Source organism: Lissotriton vulgaris, chromosome 8, assembly GCF_964263255.1.
Source record: "Lissotriton vulgaris chromosome 8, aLisVul1.2, whole genome shotgun sequence".
Lineage (NCBI taxonomy): Eukaryota > Metazoa > Chordata > Amphibia > Caudata > Salamandridae > Lissotriton > Lissotriton vulgaris.
Genome location: NC_141696.1, coordinates 1,498,936,187 through 1,498,961,811, shown reverse-complemented (window position 1 = coordinate 1,498,961,811; position 25,625 = coordinate 1,498,936,187). Strand labels below are relative to the sequence as shown.

General features: G+C 45.2%; 1 protein-coding gene across 2 annotated transcripts in view; it reads right to left on the bottom strand.

The window, feature by feature from the left end:
• Nucleotides 1–25,625, bottom strand: part of GRAMD1C (GRAM domain containing 1C) — a 1,543,720-nt gene that overhangs the window by 1,021,447 nt on the left and 496,648 nt on the right. For both annotated transcript variants that reach the window (XM_086935588.1, XM_086935589.1), the window contains one exon: nt 8,631–8,726. In XM_086935588.1, coding sequence (XP_086791714.1) covers nt 8,631–8,726 — 96 coding nt within the window. The remainder of the gene's footprint in view (nt 1–8,630; nt 8,727–25,625) is intronic.

The window sequence follows — 25,625 nt, the reverse complement described above, 5'->3', positions numbered from 1 at the left end:
TTCGTATGTTATTTCCTATAGAGAGCTAGCCCTTGGTCCAGAAAGAGCCCTTTTCATAATTTGGTGTACATCCTTTCGATAGTTTTTGAGATATTAAAGGAAAAACACATTTGTATCTCTAGGTATGCGGACCCTCCGCGATTCTAACTGATCTGGTACAGAGATCTGATTGGCAGCCATTTTAGGACTCCCAAACAAAACAAAAAGGTAAAATAAAGAGAAGGGGGTAGGGTAGAAATACCCTGACCCACCTAGCCATGGTGGTGGAGTCCCCCCAGGGACTGCGCCCGGACCAAAAAGAATGTTGCAGCAAAATCGTAGGTGGGTCCATGAATTTGCAGCAAAATTCAAAACAAATTGTACTGTAGTGCATGCTTAAGGAGTCCAGTATCCTTGCTGCGTGAAGGTCTTTTCATATTCACGACTGTGCTACTCTTGGAGGGCATTTGCCACATTTTGCAGGGGCATCCTTTCATGATATGTCACTGTTGACGGTGTTGAAGAGGTCGACAATGAGCATGCCATTCCAGCAATGAGCATGCCTCGCTAAATTAAAAAGATTACTCTCACTAAGGAATATGCGTTGACAGTGGTTACTATGAGGTCAAACAATTTCAATTTAAAATGGGGAAACTATTTTAATACTTGCAATGTCCTGTTTAATAGGCGTTTTCTACATTCGAAGTTAAATAATTGTTTAACCTTGACGGCCCACAGAGGCATACACTGATTTATTCCCGTCGTAATATGGAATGTGTCATGGTATGTTGTGTCTCGGTTTCGTGAGACAGGCTTCACACTTTAGATGAACATATAAAACAGAGTCATATGGACGTATGAGGAGCATGGAAGTGTCAGTGCTATAGAAACAGTCTTACTTAAGTAGAAATAAATCGTTCAGTGCAAGCTTCACATGACCTTGTTTGCAAAGTATTGCTACTACTAGGTTGAGACATTTTGTGAAAATTCGCGGAGCCGACTTGAATCCAAAGGGAAGGACCTTGAATTAGTAATGGGTACCACCTACGGTAAACGGAGATACTTAGGATACTTTGGATGTATGTGAATGTGGAAGTACGCATTGTGTGAATCCAAGGAGGTCATGTAATCTCCACTGTTTAGTAGGTGGAGAATGTAAGAAACAGTAATCATACAGAAAGATTGTTTGCAAAAACATTTGTTCAGTTTCTTGAGGTCTAGGCCGGGTCTCCACTCTCCTGATTTCTTTGGAACAAGGAAAAAACGGGGGTGAATCCCATGCCCTTCTGAGAACAAGGTACCCTTTCTTTAGCGCGCTAAGTGAAGACTAGGTGGGTGCACCCCTTTTGGAGGATTGTTTAGTGGTCTCTGCACAAACTCTGGGGTATGTCCATAGGTTACTAAGTCCAACACCCATTTGTCCAATGTTATCTTCTTCCATTGGGGTAGGTAGTTGGAGATATACATGCCCACATGGTTGGAAGGAGCTGATATAGCTGGTACCTGGTCCAGGTCACTGTTTGCGGTCTGTACAGCCACCCTGGGGGGTGATTTTGACGTGCGCCTTGCTTATTGTAGGCTCCTGAGGGTGGTTGGCGGTAGGCCTGATGGTAGGCAGGCCTACATTGAGACTGAGGCTGGTAATGCTGAGGAATCTGATAGCTCCCTTATCCCTTAGAACATAGAGAAACCTCTCCCTCTAGCTCCCCGAAAGGGCAGCTTCTTGAACTGCAGGGTGGCAAGAGATCTAGCTGTGTCAGTGTTTGTTTTGATAGTCAATAGGGTATCATCAATATGTTTACCAAACAAAGTTTTGTCATCACAGGCTGTTGCGGGAATTCTGCACCTACACAGAACTATACACAGGAAAACAGGACCTCAGTGAATAGGTGGTGTACCAACCTACCACATCCGTACCCAAAATCCCTTACCGACTAGCTATAATGTCTCATTCGTTCTCAGTCTACAGTGAAGCTACCAACGAATAGACAACTCAGAACACATAACCCTATCTTGGGAATCACAGGAGCCAGACACTCTTTCGTTCAGCCACTCCTACTTGACCACAATGTGAGTAATCAGAGACGCAGTATAGTTTAAAATGTTTATTTCAACTAACGCTCTATGGTGCAGTACACGGGCCAATACTAGCAGCAAAATGCATAAACACAATATAGTCAGCATTGTTACAATTCCATAGAATACAAACGGGGAACTATTGTTATAGAAAACAATGGAAAAGGACGGAACGACCTAACCACCCTCCCTGTGCCAAGAAATAGTTTATTACAAAACAGAAGACCTCTGGGCTTTGTCAGCAGACCCCCATACCTCACGGCTTAGATGCAATGTTCACATCGCAGGACAAACAAGGGTCTTCTCTCTGGAAAGGTGTATTTCCGCCTGTGTGAAAACAGCTGTGTTTGCAATATTAAAGTACACGATTTCCAGAGGTGCAGCTCTGTGAAGCCTGTTATGGGTAGGTGCGTCCATCCATCAAAGGTATCCGGTTACATGGCGTCGAGGAAGTTGACATCCGCCCCAGGGGAATATCTGACCACTCTCCACTCCAACTCACATACACAAACCACCGCTCCCATAGAAATCGCGTCTTTCCCATTCACGCGGGTAACCTGCAGAGCGCTCCTTTGAGGAAAACCCTTTCTAAAACTGCTAAACACTACTTTCAGGAAAACGCTCCGTGCGCTCCCATGGTATATTATGGGAAGCGTATAAAACGGTCATACGCGGGCAGGCAATTGCTTCCATTGTCGCCCACAGACGGACCCAGGATCAGGAACTTAGCACCCTTGAAGGGGCTCTTGAGGAGGCCATTGCCGACCAGGAGGTCCACCCGTCCCCGGGAGCCGCCCAGACAGTCCGTCTGCGACCGGTTGAGTGGATGTCCTACCAGAGGGAAATGGTGCTGACTACAATTCAGGCCACCCGTCATAGGATATACGAATTAGGCGATAAGGCTGGAAAGATGCTGGCCTGGCTCGATAAAAAGGAGAGGGCGGGCAGGGTCATTGCACAACTGACTTCGCCCGGGGGCAGTCTGACCTCGGACCCAGGAGCCATAGCCGACTTGCTAGCTGACCATTTTGAGGCGATATATACCCCCCCAAGCGACTTACACGACCGAGGAGGCTTACGACTGTATTAAAGATCTGACAATCCCTTGCCTCTCACCAGAGACAGCACTCCTGCTGGATAAAGACATCACTGTGGAGGAGGTACGGGAAGCGACTAACGCTCTGGCATCCGGCAAGGCTCTGGGTCCCAACGGTCTCCCGGTAGAACTGTACAAGCACACTGGTTCCATAACTGCCCCCCATCTGCTTAAAATGTTCGAAGATAGCCTACAAATGGGTATGCTGCCTAAAGATCTACGCCTTGCCACGATTGTCCCAATCCACAAACCTGGTAAAGCCCCGGAAGCAGGCAGCTCCTACCGTCCCATTTCCTTGCTTAACGCTGAACCGAAGATCCTTGCCAAACTACTCTCACAGCGCTTGGCTCCCCATCTTGATACTTTGGTACACCCGGACCAATCAGGCTTTATGCCGATGCGTAACACCTCTCATAATTTGCGCCGTCTACAGGCGGTACTGGCCCGCCGGGAGTACATACACGAGCCAGCAGTGCTTCTCTCTCTAGACGCCACTATGGCATTTGACACTGTAGAATGGACTTATCTATTTGCCGTGCTCCGTCACATGGGCTTCGGCCCCAAGTTCTGTGCATGGGTCGGCCTGCTCTATGCCGGGCCCCTGGCCCAGATAGCGGTAAATGGCCACGTCTCCAGAGATTTCCCGCTTGGCCGTGGGACGCGGCAGGGCTGCCCGTTGTCCCCCTTGCTGTTCACGCTGATTCTTGAGCCACTGGCAATCTGGATTCGGTGGGAACCATCCATCAAAGGTATCCGGTGGTCGCCGTCCTGGGAAGATAGGATATCTCTCTATGCGGACGATGTCCTTTACCTCAGCTCCCCCAAAAAGTCAATCCTAGAAATTCTGAATGTTTGTGAAAAGTTTGGGAGGGTTTCAGGATATAGAATTAATTGGACCAAATCAGTCCTGTACGTTCTCGCCGGCAGCCCGCCTTCCCTCCCTGCGGACTGTCCGCTGCGTTACACTGATACCCCTTTTAAATATTTGGGAATCCAGGTATCATCCAACCCAGACGAATTCCACGCCCTGAACTTGAGACCCCCACTGGAAAGGTTTACTCGGGATGTAAAGGTGTGACGTTCCCTCCCCCTCACCCTCCTTGGCAAGGCCGCACTGTTTAAAATGATGGCATTGCCTCGATTCCTCTACCTACTCGAGAACACTCCGTTCCCGGTCCCCTCTTCCTACTTCAGAGCCATCGCAGCTGCGGTTTCTACTTTGTTGTGGGACGGGAAACCGGCACGAATTGCACAATGCAAACTGGTAAAAGATTGGTATGATGGGGGCATATCACTCCCTGATATCGAATTTTATTACTGGGCTGCCCACCTTAAGCAAATTAATTACTGGTTACACGCCCCGCAGACCGAGCCCACCTTTATGGCGGACAGGCAGAATACCGAGTCCAGGGGAATATTAAGAACCCTTTATAGTCGAGGCGTTCCCTCCGACCTTATCGGTCCGACCCGTCACACGGTCCAGCTCTGGTATAAGGCACATAGACACCTTCAGTGCGCAGACACTATCACGCAAATGACACCCCTCTGGGACTCACACAGACTAGGCTTCATGGGAAATAGCAAGGGATTCCGGGCATGGGACGCCATAGGCATTTCGGTGGTGGGAGATCTCTGGAGGAAAACCAACATAGTAGACTTCACTTATTTACAAACCAAACACGAAATGGCCCAGTCTGAGTATTATAGATAGATGCAGATCCGTCACTCACTTCTGTCGGTCATCCCGGTTGGTACAAAACTACAAGAGTCCACTCCGTTGGAAGATAGGCTACTAACAGACCATATATCCCACAAAGCGACGTCCTACACATATAGGAAGCTGGTCAACAACCTACCCGACATGCTATCCAAATTGCGCCTGACTTGGGTGGGAGAAATTGGCGACCTTGATGACTCGGAATGGCAGGAGGCACTCTCGTCACCCCGAGAATCAGCGATCCCATCCAGACTTAAACTAGTTCAGTTAAAAATACTACACCGCACATACTACACCAGAACGGTCCTTTACAAAATAGGGAGGGCCTCCCACGAATATTGCCTCCGTGGATGTGGAGAGAGAGAGGGACATTCTTCCATACCATTTGGGACTGTAGCTGGGTGGCCACGTACTGGGCAGGGGTGATGCGAACCATTTCTCAATCCCTGACTATTTCATTAATGCCCAACCCGCGTCGCTGCCTGTTAAACATCTGGGATGCAGAGGATTTGACCCACCGTCAACAAGATTGGGCCATACTGGGGATGTTGGTGGCAAAACGGAACATTGCCAGACTATGGGGATCTAGCGTACTGCCTACATTGCGAGACTGGTGTAAGGACATGGACGAAGCGATGGTGGCTGAAAAAGCGGTATTTGTCCACCGGGGATGCCCCGAGAAATGGGGGCAAATCTTGGGGGCCTGGAACAAATTTAGGGGAGACATATGTGAGCCACCACGAGTTGAACCGGATGAGTTTCTGTCTGATTCACAGGTATGATCTAGGGTCTACATAAGCTAACGTCGAACTCCTTTGGCTGTGATAGACCCCGTCCGACTGCTTATCGGGCTACTTACTGTGGGATTTGGTTCTTGATCACAACATCAATGTTAATACAGCTGCAATCCTGACAGTTGTTTTGTCGCCTTTGAGGAACTGAACATGATTGCCGTGGTTTTATTTTTATTGTGGGGGTTGTTATTTGTTTTAAAAAAGAGAAAAATCTTAGACCTAAGTCATGTCGTATATCTACATTCTTGCCATCATGCACCACGATATTTCCATCCGCCGCCGGACCCCCTGGGTTGTAGGCTCGAAGGCCGTGTGCTCAGTATATTCTATATTGATTGTTTTACCGCTGCGGCCAGCCCTGGGGGTTGTTGGCCCTACATTGTGTATTCCTATGCATGTACAATAAAGGTCTTCAAAAAAAAAAAGAAAAATGACATACATAGACTATTAAACTGACTTACATTGCCATTATAGCCTACAGTACTATTCCATACTGCTTTCCTATGGTATTGAAGGACTCCCACTTCGACGACGGAGAATTATACATGCATGTGAATCAATGAAAGATCCAATATTGGAGAACTTGGCTGTGGGTAAAAAATGGAAAATCTGAAACCTACAGTGGTCTTAAGAAAACATAATAGAAAAGTGAAAATGTAATTCACTAATGGCACATTAACAATGTTACATGCCTGTGGCGGCTGAAACAAAGCTCTAGGCACATCCAATTAAGTTGCTTTCTGGTCCAGATCAATCCGGGGTAACCATAAGTAGGAAAATAATACAAAGAGAACAGTTTTATGTCTATGTACCTCAAAGGTATATAAATCTCCATGTATAACATCACTGAAGTAAAGATATATCGGATATTCAAGTACCATATCTGTATCATAAATATACTATTTAACAATATACCCAGCAAACATTACGCCCAAGTGTGCCAAAGGTGTGTCAGTAAAAACGTATATATTGTTTTTTCACTAGTATTTAAATATCATAGAAATACCATCCAACACTGTTATAGAATATACACAAGGAAAACATGGTCCTAGTTAGCCTACTTGGGTGATATGGTATCGAATTACAATTTAAAAAATTCACTTCGAACTTTTGGTTCGCACAACTGCACTTTTGAAATGAGGTATTACATACTATTCACGATGAAAAAACAAATATAGAAAGTGGAGAAAGATGATGAGTTATTACTTTCATTCATTATATAGAAGAATTGTCTTGCATGCATTCATTTTCTTAATTATATGGAAGAAAATAACAGAGAGATGTACCAAATGTGATTTGTATAAATATTGTGGTGTAACAGGGAACTCGTCTGAACACTGCCCTGAGTCTGGAATCAGGAGTCACTTTAGCTCCAAGGTATTGCATTTGGAGATACAAAATGGTGGCAGGGCATGCCATGGTCACAATAAGCAAAGCCTGGAAGTCTGAAATGCGCTGGTGACACTGCTGTTCTTTCTTAATAAAACGAATGAAAGAATATGAGCATGTGACATAATTTCTCTTTCAAAAGGAGTACTGCTGGAGATAATATTCAGGGTTTTTGTGATCTGTGTTGTGCACGGCCCTGCCAGGCAACGATATAGATTAAATAATGGCAGTTGCTAGTAGGTAGTTATAGTTAGGACCTAGTTTCCACAGGAAAAGCATTTTTTTTACTTGGTTATAACTCTGGTACTGTGATACTAAATCTTCACGAAAGTTTCCCAAAAAAGTGCCCCACTTTGTCTAGTTGTGCATGGACAGTTTCCAGGTGATCTGTCAAGCAGGGGCCAACAAAAAGGAAGGGGGGTCAAATAAAGTGTGCCTCCATTGATAACACCCATAAAGATACACCCATACAGATACTCTGACACCCACTCACACACCCATATAGCCACTCACACACCCAGTCGCCAAAACATACAGCCACTCACACACCCACTCTCAAAGGTTACAGTTAGGAAAGAGAATTTAAAAAAAAAACGTAGACATTCGCTGAGAAAAAACAAAGGTTACAGGGACGCTACTTAGAAAATAGAATTTCTTTTAAACTTAGAAATTCACGGAAAAAAACAAAGGTTACAGGGACGTTATAGTTAGGCTCAGATTTCACATGTACAAAACCATAGAAATTCAGTAGTTATAGTTACCTGAGCCAACTATGACTTACGCGCACGCAATGCACTGCTTATGACCTAACATATTACATCACTTATGACATGGTCCACGACTTCACTGATGACATCTCAAATGGATTGTTCGGATGTCCATGTATTTTGAATTTCTTATATTGAGTGAACTCAAATCTATATAAAACTCATGATTAAATAGTAGGTGTACACAGTGCGTACATTATGAGCAAAGATTAGCCTCTTCGCTGCTGATGACGAGCTCAGCTCGTCATCAGCTACGGCGCTCGTATGCTGATGACGAGCTGAGCTCGTCGTGTAACGCGGCTTTTTGAAAATTGCCGCACACAGCGGGAAAACCCGCCGCAGCGATGCAGCTAAATACACCAAAACAAGGTGCTCAAACACTGGTACTTTTGGGGTAAAAGAAAAATGCTAATGTGTCACATTTTTTGAGAAAACTACACGTACAGTAGCCTGATCAATAGTAAGAATAAATACATGGCAAAATCCTGAGAAAAGATCAGTGAGTATCACATTTCTACAAACTGGATTTCAAAAAAAAGTGAGTGCTTATAATCAGAAAACCCATTAAAGTAATATGAAAAAACACATATATAATGAACAAAATTGAGACTTTGAGACTGACTAAATTAAAGGAATAAAAATCAAAGTTTGGGCTTTATAGTGCATGTAAAACTTGTCTGCAAGTACATTAACAATTAAACAAAATCGTAAGGCCAGTTCTTCTTTAAATGAGCCTTTTTTTAATGTGGCTAAGGGTGTATTAACTTTTTATTAGAAGACAATTAAACCTGACAAATAAGTAAATGAGGTACCTTATCATTTTCCGTAACTATCTGGATGGCATTGGGAATAAGCCTAGCTGTCTTCTCTTTAGTCATGGTGGTGATATCTTTCAAAGGAAAAGCAATCTAAAATAAAAGAATCAGAGAGATTAATCAAACACTTTTAGGAGACAACAGTTTTCAGACTATGAATGAAACATAATTCAAAAAGAGAGTTTTCAAAGCAGTGAATTCAACAACAAGGAAATATTACTTACCTGTGACCCTAGTTCTGCATTGTACAGAAACTTCACTAAAGTCATAAACATAGAATTTTCCCATCCATATGAGGGACCCCGGAAAACTCTTTCTTCTGAATATGGCATAGTTTATTTGTAGTTGGAGGTAGGCATCTCACTATCCTTAGTCTGGTCATACATGTATAATTATTAAAACAGACTAGCTTAACCGTGTTTTGTCTTACGTAGAAGAAATGTTTTCTTTATAGCAGTAAGACCCATTGCAGCACCTAACTCAAAATAATGGGCTACACTATCTAAACTAACCAGTGAAATAACACCCAGAGAATGAGAAAAAATACAGAAAAAGGTGGCTGCCTGGTCAAATGTGCAGAAGCTGAAGAAAAACTTGCATTGTTTTTTTAGGAAGTCAGTAGGTTCCCTTTCCCAGCATGCACTGCACAGGCAGCCTCACAACCCCACTTCTTTTTTAAGTGGCAATAAGTAATGAATGATAACTAAAAATGCTAATACTAATACTTAAAACTGGGGAGGAGGGAAAGTGTGATTATGCCTTCATTGAGGATTCCTACGATGCAGAACTAGGATTATAAGTAACATTTCTTTCTTCTTTACGGAGAATAGGTTAGCATCCAAATCCCCAATCTGCAGTTGTCAACAAAAATACAAACGGCAATCCATAACTTAACTCACCTATCAAATTGTTAGCTCTTGAATCCTCATCCAAGCAATAATGTTTTGAACATGTGTATAGTGATCTTTATGTGGCTGCCTTACACAATGTGGTCAGAGGTACATTCCTTGTCCAGGCAGAAGAAGCTGCTTTACCTCATAAAGTGAGCTTTAGGTTTTCCAGGGAAAGACGTGTTAGATAATTGATAAAAAAACAGTAATGCAATAAACTAGACAACTGGCTTTAGTTAGCTTTGAATAAACCAAACCAGTTCTGGGAAGGCTGTAATTAACAAATAACAGGAAGAACTCCTCGAACATTATTATTGGAAATTGTTTGGCTTGTTTCGGGAGGACTGGCTTGTTAATCCACTCATTTTTACACTGGGATCCTGATCTTCTAATCTCCGTTTCAAGGGCCTCATATTAAGGCATGCACTGGGGTCTTGAAAAATGCATTATGTCATGGATCTTAGCAGAAATAAAATATGTGCAGTTGTTGGATGTGGGGTCTGCAGCAATCGGTGACCCTTCTGCAAAATGATACTCACTCTTTCCTCAGAAGGACATATTTTTCAGGTGCTTCTATGCAGTCAAGAAGTTATACTGGATATGTAAAGTTGATACATAAGCCTAGGCATAGTAATAAGCGGGCTAAGGTTTTAATTAAAACTGCTCCTGATGAGCAAACCATGCCTTTATCATTCAGAGATAGATGTAGATTTGTTTCCATTGGCGGTGGGCAACCACCACAGCTATGCATTTAGATACAGTTTTCATGGCAAAAGGGCAGATTTCAGATTAAAAGGTAGAACTCTTTCGTGATAATGAGCTTTGGCTATTATGAATCCCAGAATCCTGTATGCTTTACTGCTATTGGTATGGGAAACTAAGAAAGTATCCGGTAGATCCACAGAACACATCCAGTTTCTGTTAAAAAGTTCTCAATATATCTGCAGGAATAACATCCTAAACTTTCATTTCTTGTTCCACTTGTTGGCTCGGCTTAGTTTGAGAATCTCTCCCTATCTGGCTTTTCTTGGGAACCAAACGTTATCTAAAAAGAGATTATTTTTCCTCTTTGTGTTGTGCCACTCTGCATCATCACATACAATTCAAAAATATCTTTAGAATATAGCATAAAAAAATACTGCTGACTAGCCACCAACCACAGTCTCAAGTATGAAAAAATGAATGCCATCTCATTTAGTTTGAAATGATCTATTAGGCGCAGCGTGCAGATATAGACATTAGTGATATTTGACTACATTTACATCATACAGCAAAGCAACTGTATCATGAGAAGACTTTATTCCTTGGTTCTAGGAATGAAAGTTTCAATCAAAGTAGTGAAAATCAAATTAGGACAATTATTGAGACAGTTAAATACCCCATCGCAGTTAGTTAACGTTTCCATATCTTTACTTTCACTGAGAAAGCAGGTTAGCAATCTCTTTGAAACGCCGACTCTATCTCCCTTGATGTGAAAACACACAGATTTAATTCTTTCTTTTCCGTTAGATTATTCCTAGTATCAGGCAATGCCAATTTTATCTGCATGCTTTGCTCAAAAATGACTCAGCAAGAATATGTATGTAGGACAAAACAAGCCAAATTGCACACTTCAATATGGTACTGGTATGAGCAAATTCAAGATTAATAGTTAGAATAATATTAAGACTCCATCCATCAAGGGTTGTGGTTATTCTGCCAAGTTCTAATGGTAGAGACACATTTAATTTCTGGTGCGTGTGCTAAAACTCCATGAACATGCTTTTGGAGGGATGTAGATTCTCCACTTTCTGAGAAGTGATCCTTATTGTGAGGAAGAAGGAGGGTTAGGTTTTATTTTGACACGTTTGATACATTATTCTGCAAGACTCATATATTTCAGCTTGCAAAGAATGTTCTGCAGTATGATGGAGAAGAGAGCTAAGCCACCACAATTGGTGCATAAGGCAGCTCCACACCTAAACAGGCAACAGACATTTTGCAGTCAAATTAAGTTGTTCTATAATAATAATAATCCACATTTTGTAAAGCGCATAATCACCCGTAAGGGTCTCTAGGCGCTTGGGGCCGTCTGGAAGATTAAGCAAGCTATTGGAAAGGGGCGACCACTCGGTCCCCCCGAACGTATGGTAGGGTGCCCCGATCCCCCCGGGAAACCATTTTGGGCGGGAGGCGTGGCTTGGCTGGTATGCCCGAAGTGGCGTAGCCGGGGCGCGCCTTTTCCCGCCCGAGAGGGGTTGTCCTAGACACCTACACCATTGGCCACGCCCCGTAGGCGGATCGGAGGAGGGTACACGCCCTCCCAAGGAAGAATAAAAGGAGCAACAATCCAAGGAAGCATCCTCTTGTTCCTGTGCTTGAAAGCTGCACCTCCTCGTTGCACGTGAGCCCTAGACGGAACAAGGAGCCAATTTTGAGAACGTTGTAATTTTTGTGCTTCTCTTTGCAGTGATTCCGAATCTTTGGATCTAGGACTTCGTCGGGCAGCAAGTGTCGAACATCCGAGAACGATGCCTGGCAAAAGGGTCGGAAAGAAGGTCGGGACCGAACAGATGCTTCGCATGCTGGTGAAAGACATGGCGAACATGAAAAAGCAGATGGCGGCAATGAATGGGACGGGGAGACCGAAGAAAGTCATCGGACCAGCATTGCCGGGAGTAGTCCCTACCGGGAGAGGTAAAAGGGCCAGGAATAGGGCGTCAGGGGGGGAGACTCCAGTTCCCGAGTCACCTCCGGCGAGCCCGGTCAGCCCGGTTGAGGCCCCAGTTCCGATCCCGAACGCGGGACAGCCGATCCCGGTGGTAGTTACACCCGTTAACGAAGGGGATATGCCTCCCGAGTTGGCCGCACAGTTAGCGGCGTGGTTAGGCAAGAACACCGAGGGTGTTGTGGCACCAGGAGACACGGCCGAGGAGGCCAAGTTACTAATGAAGCAGTTGCGGCAATCGAGAGATGCTGCGAAGGCACCTTGTCCTCTTGTTTCCCCCCAGGTCCCCTTGGAACAGCCGGCGTCTGGCGTTGGAACGACAACAACTGCAGGTCCAGCTACTGACTCGGGTAAGCAGCCGTTGCCAATAGCGAGGGAGGGATCGTTACCCTCAAGGAGGGAAAAGGTAGTCCAACATATTCCGTTGGCCACGAAAGAAATGATCTGGGCTGATAAATATGTGAATATGTTTTCCCTGTTGACTGACCACCATGAGATAGAGCACGCTAAAAATCAGAAGGAGTTGTTACATCCGAGTGTATGGCGTGCAAAGATGGCGGGTTTCAGGGTGGATGAGACAATCGCTAATTGGGCCAGGGCGTTCGGAATGTTCACTGCGATCATGGGGAACGTAGGCCCGAAGTATTGTCTGAATTGGCGTGTTACCAGACACGTATAATGGAATTTTATGAATCGTATGAAGGCAATCAATGGTTGGGTTATGATAACAAGTTTCGTAAGGCCAAGGAGCACGACTCATCTCTGACGTGGGATTGTTTCGACTCCATTTCCTGGCAGAAGCAGGTCATGCCGAACACAACGAAGTCATCTTCATTTGGTGGGAATGGGGCAGAGCCCACCCGCCATTATTCGCCGGCACCCTTTCGGCCGGGCGCCAGCAGTGATCAACACTCAAAGAGTAATGGGAACTCGGGTAGAAAAGGGGTCTGTTGGAGTTTTAACAGAGGCAAGTGCACGAGGCCACAAGGGTCATGCAAGTTCAGGCATGAGTGTGCAGGGTGTGGACAGTCTTCACACCCCGAGAGTTCGTGCAGAGCTAAGAATGGTGATACAGGGGGTAGAGGAGGGGCCAAACAGGTTTAATATTGACCGAGGGGCACCGCTACCTACTCCCGTAGACATCATGGCTTTGATCCCTTGGCTAAACGAATACCCTGATCATGTCTCCGCTGGGGTGTTGCGAGACGGTTTCTCATATGGTTTCCGCATCCCGGCGGGGGATTTTCGTGGGGAATCACAGTGTAAGAACCAACTGTCGGTTCAGCAAAATACGGCGGTAGTACAGGCAAAGATTGCGAAGGAGGTGGCCCGGGGTCGGGTCGCTGGACCGTATGAGCACCCGCCGGTCACTAATTTTATTTGTTCACCGTTGGGAGTGGTCCCCAAGAAGGACCCAGGTGAGTTTAGGTTAATCCATAACTTGTCCGCTCCTAGGGGTCTTTCGGTGAATGATGCGATTGACCCGGGAGTTTGTACTGTACGGTACGCCTCCTTCGATGAGGCTGTCGCCATGTTGAATCGCCTGGGGCCCAGAGCGCTGATGGCGAAATCTGATATCGAATCAGCGTTCCGGTTGCTCCCGGTACACCCACTGGATCAGCGGTTGTTAGGTTTTGTGTTTCAGGGACGCTACTACATGGACAAATGTATGCCAATGGGTTGCTCCATCTCTTGTGCGTATTTCGAAAAATTCAGTACCTTTTTGCAATGGGCGTTCACCAGAGCCACGGGCTTTACGCAGGTTATGCATTATCTTGATGATTTTCTGTTTCTGGGGTCAGCCGGGGACACGGATTGTGCACAGGCTCTACTGGAATTTTGCAATCTCATGAAACGATTTGGCGTGCCACTGGCACCAGGGAAGACAGTGGGGCCATCCACCTCACTCGAGTTTCTGGGAATTGAGCTCGACTCGGTGGAGGGGTGCTTCCGTTTGCCCAGGGAGAAGGTAATTAAGTTTAAGGCTTCACTCGAGATATGCATCGGCGAGAAAAAGGTAACCCTCCATCAGTTGCAACAAACAGTGGGTCAGCTTAACTTTGCCCTTAGAGTGATTCCGATGGCTCGCCCCTTTTCCCGCTCTATTGCACAAGCCATGGTCGGCCTCAAAGAGGGGCACCACCGCACACGGCTGTCAGCTGAGGTTCGCCAGGATAGGCGCATATGGTTGGCATTTCTGGCGGATTTCAACGGCCGGGTCGTGTGGAGTAAGCCGCCAGCTTCCTCGGAGGAGCTGGGCTTATGGACTGACTTGGCGGGGAGTGCGGGATTTGGCGCCATCTTTGGTAATCAATGGTCGGCGCGAACGTGGCCGACGTGGTGGCACGATAGTGGACTCACAGGTAACATTGGGTTTCTTGAGCTGTTCCCCATTCTAGTGGCCTAGACAACATGGCCAGAGGGGTTTCGTGATCGCACAGTGGTGTTCTGGTCTGATAACATGACTGTGGTTGAATGTATCAATAATCAGGCAGCACGCTGCAGATGGATTTTGAGATTGCTTAAAGAAATTGTTCTACTGTGTATGAGACTAAACGTCCACTTTAGGGCAAGACACGTGCCTGGTGTGCTGAACCAGGCGGCTGATGCACTCTCTCATTCCCACATGCGGCCTTCAGGGGTTATCTGCCCTCTGCGGACTTGGTGGCGGCACCATTTCCCGAAGCTCTCTGGTCACTCAGTGCCCCGGATTACAAGACCTCGTGGGAGCGAGTCTAGCACCCAGGACAATGAAGGCATACGAAGGGGCGTTCCGTTCCTATTGGTCTTTTTTGGGTCCAGCTGGGGGGGCGCAATGGGGGCAGGAGGAGTATGTCCTGAAGTTTCTCGTATCATACATCAGGCAGGCAGATCAGTGGCTACAGCCAATAGGCACCGGGCCGCCATTTGCTTCATGGCGCGGGCTCATGGCATCGAGGACCCCACATCGTCCTTTCTCGTAAAGAAGGCACTGCGTGGGTGGCAACGCCTTGAGGGTCGTAAAGTGGACGAGAGGCGCCCGATTGGGCTAGCAAGGTTGTCCCTGTTAATGTCTGTACTCCCCGCGACATGTTCATCTCAGTCTGAGACAGTGCTGTTCCGGGCCGCTTTTGCATTAGCATTCTATGGGGCTATGCGGGTCCCCGCTAAGACAAGGGAAATTGGAAGTTGGCACAGAGGTACAGTCCTCTGTGCGCCCGCCCCTCACAAGTGAGGGGGGAGTTCTGGTATTAGGGATCTGACACCGGTTACGACCTTGCCGTTGGCCCGTAATGTTAGGATGTAGAATTTGAATTTTGAGAATATGCATTTACAGGATGTTTTTAGAATCGGCTAGGAGAACCTTTGTATTAGAGATGTGTTAAGGTTAGCCAATAAACATCGTAATGTGAAATAAAATTGTACATGATATGAAACTGTTAATTTTAATGTTTTTAATTTTGTTTCATATTTTAATAAATACGGCCGGGAGGGTAACTCCCTCCCGCCTTCCAAAAGTTCAAGAACTGTGTCTGTCTTCCCATCATTGGGGATTGTGTTGGGAGGGGGTGACGGGTATCCCGGCCATATGGAAAGGGGCGACCACTCGGTCCCCCCGAACGTATGGTAGGGTGCCCTGATCCCCCCGGGAAACCATTTTGGGCGGGAGGCGTGTCTCGGCTGGTATGCCCGAAGTGGCGTAGCCGGGGCGCGCCTTTTCCCGCCCGAGAGGGGTTGTCCTAGACACCTACACCGTTGGCCACGCCCCGTAGGCGGATCGGAGGAGGGTACACGCCCTCCCAAGGAAGAATAAAAGGAGCAACAATCCAAGGAAGCATCCTCTTGTTCCTGTGCTTGGAAGCTGCACCTCCTCGTTGCACGTGAGCCCTAGACGGAACAAGGAGCCAATTTTGACCCACCCACCAGCCCCTTATGGCAACGATTAGGATTGCAATAAAGTCGATTAACGATGATATTCTCTCTTTTACAGGTTGTTTTAATAAAGTCTGGATTGTTTTATGACAATAAAATGGTTGCTCTTGTAGCATGTTTTTAGGCGAAGTATCGCAGCTAAGTTGAAAGAGGTGTTTTGTGTCAATAAAGGTTTATACTCTGAAATGCCCAGTATAACTGTTTATTCCGTCCTCATTAGGTTCAAAAAATGTCGTATTTATTTTGGTCGGGCGGTAAGGTCATGATCGGTGAGCAGTAATTGGAAGATCCCTAGAGGTGGGGCGCCACCCATTATGGATGGGAGCGCCCGGGGGGAGGCGGCCATTGGCCCCTCACACGGGGAGGAGGGGCTACGGGCCCCTCCTGGGAATTTCCCGGGGCCAGGACATCCGCGACGGCGGATGTGGTAAGCAGTGTGGGGTGGGAGGGGGGTCTACGCTACCTTCTAGACACCTCACACGAGTCCTCGGACGACCACTAAGATGGCGTCGAGTAAATATGGGGTCCCCGCTAAGACAAGGGAAATTGGAAGTTGGCACGGAGGTACAGTCCTCTGTGCGCCCGCCCCTCACAAGTGAGGGGGGAGTTCTGGTATTAGGGATCTGACACCGGTTACGACCTTGCCGTTGGCCCGTAATGTTAGGATGTACAATTTGAATTTTGAGAATATGCATTTACAGGATGTTTTTAGAATCGGCTAGGAGAACCTTTGTATTAGAGATGTGTTAAGGTTAGCCAATAAACATCGTAATGTGAAATAAAATTGTACATGATATGAAACTGTTAATTTTAATGTTTTTAATTTTGTTTCATATTTTAATAAATACGGCCGGGAGGGTAACTCCCTCCCGCCTTCCAAAAGTCCAAGAACTGTGTCTGTCTTCCCATCATTGGGGATTGTGTTGGGAGGGGGTGACGGGTATCCCGGCCATATGCCCAGAGTCACATGGTGCTGGGCTAACCTGCCGCCGGTGCCAGGGATCGAACCATGATCCCCAGATTGCGGAGTCAGTCGCCCTAGCCGCGACGCCACACCTCTTCTATGAGCCAAAGGTGTGGTTTGTGGGTGATCCTCAAATGTTGAAGTTGCCATTTTATTAAGTCTGTGGGATGTGATTAGGACTGCAGTTGGTCTTCCTTCACATTGCCGATTACCGGTATATGAACAACTTGCAATTCATCAAAAAGGAGGCTGCAGCTTCTGAAGCCTAAAACTACATCTACATGAATATATGTATGGAATTTTGACCAGTAAACTCTTTGAGGTTTCTGGGGAAGGGGGTATCTAGTGTTAGCCACACACGTTTTCACTTTGCACTGTGCACATAAAATACTCAGGATATTCACAATTAAACAAACTGGACTGAAAAAAGGTTGTCACTAACCCCCATTAGCCAACAGAGAATGTGATAACTTTTTTTTATTTCTTTATTGAAGTAAAGATCACGAGCACATAATAGAACATAACACTTATCATCAAACAGTTGCGCGGTTGCACGAACAATGTACTAAACCTTATATTTTGAAAAAAATATGAGCATAAAACCAAATCCAGACTTGTATGCTAAACAGACTGAGATAATTCCGCTATTTCATCCATTATATAATGATACAAATACTAGAATATATCATAGCGGTACTTTGAAAAACCAGCTGTAAATATAGACCACGTTACAGAGAAAATCAGGATTAATCCGTCTTCTGCATCCATATACATTCTAACCGGACCCCAAATTTGCTGCCCCAATTCCATTTTCCTCCTTTCCTTCATTGCATATAAATTATATTCCATATTATAAGTGAAGAAGAACCGGGTTCGCCATGCTTCAAATGAAGGAGGATCACTTTGTAGCCAACATGAGGCAATGCAGAGCCTTAGAACCGCAGTAGCAACAAATATCAGATAGCCATTGTATCTATAGGCTCAGCTTGAGCACACCCCGTATCTGTACCCAACAAAATCTGCATGAGAGAGAGCTGAATAGGAGTACCCAAAATCATAGATAAAAACTTATTGATATGCCTGAACAATTCCCTCAGTTTTACACAAGTGCCAAAAATATGCATTACAACCGCCTGTTGAACACTGCATGTAAAACATTTCACTTCTGGATCTCCGCCCCACTTTGAAATTTTATCTGGAGTACGATACAAGTAGAAAAGAGTTTTGTAATGTTGTGTTACTAGGTTGGCAGACATAAGTACTCGTTCTGCAAACTCAATTGACCTATCAAGCGGGATTCCTTGACATCCTAGCCTGTTCTCCCATTTACTCACTTGTGCTTCCAGGTCATTCGGCATGGCCTCTAACATTAAATTATAGAATACTCCGATCCGAGCTCCTTTATTATTAGCCTCAATAAGAGGGTTGGGTGACATACATATAGTGGTTTTAATTAGATACTCACGAATTTGCAAATATTTGAAAAAATGTATGTTTGGGAGTTGATATTGCTCCTTCAACTGACTGAACAATTTTAAATCGTCCCCTATATATAAATCTCCCACAGTAATTAAACCTCTTGTTCGCCAATTCACCACTATACGATCCCAACAGATACTTGGGTGAAAGATCGGGGCAGTCAGTGGAGTGTATATCGAGGCCTTTTCAATGTAAAAAAAATTTTTGATTGCCTTCCAGACTTTATAGGCAGCAATTGCCACCTTAAATCTGGTGCGTTTGTAGTAGTTCCAGTCCATATTGAGAAAAAGGCGGTTTCTGGCTTCCACACCCAAAAGTAGATCATATATTGAGGGTTGTAATGCTGGCTCCAAAGGTCCTACCCATGTAAGCAAGATATTCATGCGTTGGAGCATACAAGAGTAGTAATATAAAAGGAAGTCCAGTACCAATCAACCTCCTACAGCCCTTGGCAACACCATATACTTTTTTGCACGCCGCTCCTTTCCCCGAGACATACAAATTTCATAGAAGTCGCTTGAAGTTTCATGATATATGCAAGGGGAATCTCTAATGGTACGCACCGATAGAAATATAGAATCTTGGGTAATACCATCATTTTTAAAGTCTTGCACCTGCGTACTAACGTTAAATGGAGACATTCAACCTGATCCAGTTGTTTACGGATCCCACTAAGTAGCTTCTGCCAGTTAGACTGTACAGTAGCCAAAGCGCTGATCTGTACCCCTAAATATGTGACCTCTGACAGAGCCCGGGTATCTGAAAAAGACTTGATGTTAACACATAATATCTGGGTCTTGGCAGTATTTAATTTATACCCAGATACCGAGCCATATACCGCTGCTAAATGTTCAATCTCAGGCATTGCCATAGCCGGCCTTGGTGAAAGCACGGCCACATCATCGGCATACGCTAGTACTCGATATTGTTGCTGTTGTATCCTAACTGTGGGAATCCGAGAGCTGTTCTCCATCATTTTTAAAAACGGATCTATGTAAAGGGCGAATAGTAATGGGGAACACGGGCAACCTTGCCTTGTCTCCTTTTGTATTGGAACCGATGTTGATTATAGCCCCATTACATAGATCTGCACACTGGGTTGTTGGTACAGCGTCTGTATCGATTTTATATATTTTGGCCCAAACCCTCGAGAATTCATCACATCCCATAGGAAGGCCTACGACACTTGGTCAAAAGCCTTCTCGGCATCCAAGAATATGAGGCTCAATGGGACTTCCAGACTGTTTGCGTAATCTATTAAAGCAATCACCCGTTTGACATGATCCGTTGTGCCCCGTTTGGGAATAAACCCGCGCTGATACACAGAGACCAGTGAAGATATCGCCGCTGAGAGCCTTGTCGCCAATATTTTCGAATACATTTTCCAATCAGTATTCAACAATGAGATAGGCCGGTATGAGGCAGGTTGATATATCTGCAGGTTTTCCCTTTATTCTAAAAACCACAATACTCGCCTCGTCCCACGTTTTAGGATACGTTCCAGTCTGTGCCAGCCTGGATGTGGCTAATATGTCATATATTAAAGCTTGAAAAAAAGATTTGTAGATCTCCAACGGAAGCTTGTCGGGGCCCGCTGCCTTGCCTGCTGGGAGTGCTTTAATTGATGCTTCGAGCTCAGACATCGCTATTGGACCCTCTAACTTGGCTGCGGTTTCGCTATCCAAGTTTTGCTCACAAAATTGTCCTAACATAGCTGTGGCTTTACTACTATCATACTCTTCTCTAGCATATAAACGAGTATAGAATTGTCTAAAAACTTCTGCAATTTCCGTCTCAGTTGCTACCATTTGCCCAGCTACATCTTTAACACATTTGATTCGCTGTGCAACTTCCCTCGTTCTCATTTTCTGGGCCAGACACCTGCCACTTGCCTCCCCATACTCATATAAAAGCTGACACTTAGTGATATGCTTTTTTGACGCCTCCTTACTCCAGTGATAGTTTAACTTTGCCTTGCATCGGGACACCTCTGCTGCTGAGCCCTGAATGTTTCTACTTGAGCAAATATCCTGCACCAGCCGCTCTTCAGATTTTCCTAAGTCACTGTATAACTCCTGCAGCTTAACGCGTAGTTGCCTTTGTGCATATAATCCAAAACTGAGGACCTCCCCTCTAAAAGCAGCTTTGAACGTATCCCACACTATCCCCATCTCAGTGCTCCCTCTATTATAATTAAAAAACTCTGCTACCCATTCCGTCATATACTCCTGAAATTTTACATCCAACAGCAGCTTGCGGTCAAACGTAAATTCCCGGGGCTTACTAAGAGGGCAGTTTAACTGAATAGAGAGAACAACAGGGCCATGATCAGACGTGGCTCGTGGATATACTTGCATTTGTGCACCAAGATGTAAGCTTTGTGGCTCTAAAAAATAATCCAAATGCACCAATTTCTGGTGAGGAGCCGAAAAAAAGTATGACCAGGGTTACCACCCCTACGGTGAGACCAAGCATCAACCAGTCCATGTAAGGTAAGGAGTGCTTGTAATGACATATATACTTTGGGTTTCCTGCCTACATACACATATTCATCATTACCTAATGAGTCTGGTTGAAGATTAATATTTAAATCCCCACATATTATAACTGGGGTGGGCCAGGTTGCTAATTCAGCATTAAGATATTCTAGAACAGCTGACTCATCAAAATTAGATCCATAAATGGAGCATAGAGTACATTTAAAATTGCCAATGGTACATTCTGCAATTGCCCATCTACCACCACTGTCCTCCAAAGCCCGCCCAGAACCAATAACATGTTTTTTAGCTAATATGGCGACCCCACGGGTCATAGAAGTTTGCTTAGTGCATACTAGGACATTATACCCGAGCTCAGTCAAGAGCTTCCACTTAGACCATGCTACATGCGTCTCTTGGAGACAGATGATATCACAGCTAAGCCACTGCAGTTCCCTAGCCACCCGTTGTCTTTTATTTATAGCATTAAGGCCCCTGACATTCAGTTTACCTAGTCTTAACATTCTAGCTGCCATTCCATAATCTCAAAAAAAACAACATGCCGTTCCACCACTGCCCTGCATACCACACATACAAGTAAAAAAGAAAAATGCGCTCATGATCTCTTTTTATGTTTACCCCCTCCCCCCCTCCCAGGCTGTCCCCAGCCAGACCCACCCTCCCTTCCACCCTTCCCTCCCCTGCCACCCACTGCAGGGCGCAAGGACATAGTCCTCAGTGATGCGGGTGTGCAGAATCCCCCTCCACAGTAAGCCCACCAGGCCGTCACCCTTTTAATACTTTTCCCACTATCTTTTTCCACTGAAATAACAGATAAAACAAATTGTCTCTAACCACCCAAGGCCACCAATTAACCAAGATTGCATATAAATGTCAGGCAAAGAAACAGCTCTATAACAATTAAATCTTTTAATCGTGATCCCAAAACTAAATGTTTCTATTATTAATGGCCAAATTAATCTACTCAGAAACCACAATAGAATTTTATAGCAGTCTTAGTTTATGCTGCTGAAGTAGGCTGAAGTCCACGAGATTCTTTATGATACCAAGCTCACACCCTGTGAAACGGATTACGAATTCTTTTGTTGTTCTAGCTCGACTTGATGTTCTCAAATGTTAGTGTCCAAGGTCTTCAAATACGCTTGTGCCTGGGACACTGATGTAAAATATTTAGATTGCCCCCTGTGGATCACCTTAAGCTTTGCTGGATTTAGGAGAAATACTTGTGCCCCCTTAGCTTGAAATGGTGAGATCAGCTGTCGAAATTGCCATCTTAGTCTCACGGTTGTAGGGCAAAAATCCAGACAGACAAAAAATTCACATCCACTGCCAGTGCAACGCTATTCCAGGCGAGCTAGATCATATAATGCCTCTCTCAGATTGAAATTGTTAAGGTATATCAATATCGCTCGTGGCTGTGCTTTAGATCCCTCTGCTGAGTTTGAGGCTCCATGAGGTTTACGCTGGATAAACGGGAATCGATGTGCCCTGATGACCTCATTCTCCCATCGCCAATCGCTTAACTCAGGGAAGGCTTCTGTGAAAACCTTGATAAATTTACGAACATCTCTCCCTTCTCTCATTTCAGATATGCCTAAAACTCGTGAATTATTGCGCCTTGCGCGGTTTTCTAAATCCGTCAGTTTCCATTCTACATCAGATCTTGTCGCCTGCAAAGTCTCTATAGCGAATTGTTGTTTTGTCAATTAATCTTCGGCACTTGAAATGCGCTCCTCCGTTTCAATAACTCGCGTAGTAAGCTCATTAAAAGATTTAACCATTCTTCGCATGGTGTTTTGGAGCTTCTGAACTGCCCCCTGAGTGCGATTGCTTTCGGCTTTAGTCTCTGCCCGGTGTGCCATAATACTTTTATAAATAATATCCAGAGTGGCCCTGCTATCTTCCTCCTCCACTGGATCCTGATTCTGACCTTGCACTGGCTCTTGCTGTTCACTTTCCCTGCCTTCCCAGGTGGGTTGTACAAGGGGAGACATCGCTTGTGATAGACCCTCTGCCTCAATGTTCCGTCTGACAGTATCTTGATAATCAACTTGCCCCTTGATCTGTATAGGCGACTGCTCTTTGTCATCCTCGTCTTCCCCTGTAAATGCCTCCTCATCTCCCCATTCATCTGGCAAACTGTTACAATCATCCTCGGAGACAGCTGACAGATCTGGCATAGAGTAATACTTGCCCTCTGAAATCTCAGAGTCAGCCAAGTCCTTATTTACCACTCGCTGAGCTTTATTCATTTCAGTTTCCACGTTGACAGTACACTCCGGGGGAGCCAAGCCGTTCGTGTTTGCAGTAGTATCAGAGTTGCTACTTGATATTATCGCAGTAGTAGATCTTACACTGGCCGCAATGCCTTTCTTTAGAAAAATTGCATGCACAACAGGGGCTTTAGAGCCTTTCCCGCTTCCATTCATGTTTGGCTCACCTTGCATAGCCTTAACAGGCACAGCAGCTCCTGTTGCGCCTCCAGCGCCTTCACTTCGGCCAGCGAGGACCACTGGCACACTCTGTAATGGCACAGCCTGGGTCACTGCTCCAGCTCCAATCCAGATACGGCAGTCGCTGGGACAAGCGGATTCAAGGCGTGGACAGTACTTGGAGCATTCACAGAATTGACGGGGTTTGCACCGAGTTTTTTCGCGCCTCTGCCTTTCGGGGCCATATTGTATCCCGCTTCTATGAGGTAGCTAATACGAAAACAAAGTAACCAGCAACAAAGTATCCGATGAGAGTTTTCTCCAGCCGTTTCTTGTCGGCCGTCACCGTCTCTGACTCGGCTCTACTTAGATCTGCTAGTTCTGCCTCCGTACCTCAGCGGCTCTCTCCAATACGCCCCTCGAGGCCGCCAAACACCACAGCGGCTGCCGGACTGGAAGGGCTGGAGAGCCCGCCCCAAGCTACCCGCCGCTACAATCCAGCCAAGGGAACAGGGATAAGCCGTTAATACTGACCCACCATCGTGTCGGGACTTTTATTGCAATTCTCCATACCAGAGGGCCTTAGATCTGCCCCGATTCCATCGATACTCAGCCTAAACAAAGAAGGAGTGGGTAAGCGGTTTCCCTGGCGTCTTTCACTGCGGAGGTGGAGAGCGCACACTCACATGGCCATCCGCACGGCCGCAATCTTGCCCCTTCATGTAAAAACTGTTGATGTGCCTTGGATTGTGACTCTGAATTTGCAGGCATACATAGTTTTTCTACTAAATGAGGTATATGCAATCTTAAAGCATCAACACATAATCAATCTTTGAGTAGGTATCCTGTCATGATTTGTTGGCACATGGCAAGTTGGCTCTTGGCAAAAGCAAGTGGAAGACAAATCAAGTAAGTGGTAGCTGTTCGTTCTCTCTCTCTCTCGCTCTCTCTCTCTCTCATTACCAGCTGCTGAAAATAATTTAAGTATTGTATCTATCTAATTTGTTTTTCTCTTTTAGAGAAGGACATGCAAGACTGTGGCCGCTGGATTCAGCAGGGAACAAAGTCAAGGGAATTGTAGGATCAGGTATCCACAAAATGGCAGGGCAAATACAAATTTTCATCAATTATTCAGCGTCATGAATAATGGATTGCGGAATGGACCAATGACCAGAGTAAGGCTGTACTGTACTGTGCTGTACTGCATAAAATGCATTGAAAAAAGCTTTTGACTATCGACCATATGGTATATAATTGGCGGAACTGTATAGGGGAATACCATTCAGTTACTTATACACGTGATGCTCACCTACCAAACCCTATCAGTGCTATTTTATCTATATACTGAGAAACAGGTCCTGGAAAACACTCCTATAAAGACTCAAAGTAACCATGAATTCAGAATTGCAATACATACTTGGAGTCAACCTTGTTCTAATGTTGGCATCCAAGTCATCCTGGCTTGAATATGTGACTTGCACAACTATTCCTTACGTTCCCTTAGCCACCGAGAGGCAGGCTTTAATAAGACGCCAACACACACCCCCAGGGGTATCCAGGGGAGGGAACTAGACGCTATGGGGTCTCTAGGGCGCGTCTCCAACCTAATGTATGCACGCAAGTTTAGCAACCCGAGATTGACATTTAATTATGTAACATTACAATATCCCTCATGGCACTACTTAATAAAAGTGCTGGGCAAAGAAAAAAAATGTAAATAGAAAAAAAAAAAATAACGGATTGTCTTCACACACCACTATAGGACAACCACTATAGGACAACCATCAAAGGAAAACGCTCGCTCTCCAAAAACCAGTTTGATGGAGAGCGGGCCTACACCTGAAGACAGGGAGGTACTTATAAGTTAGAATGGGCCCGTGTGAAAAGTGACTTCAAAAACCAATGTGGCATCCTAGAGTTAATTTATTCATTGGAACTACCACTTGGTATTACAAATTTAAATATGTGGTGAAAAGGGGCACTATTACTCCATAACCACTATTACTGTCATTGACATGTTTCTGACTTTTGGCTCAACAAACAAACGGACTCCTGGTAAGGCAATGTTGTACTAAGAGCTGCCTTGTTAGGGTGACCTGTGTCTACCTCT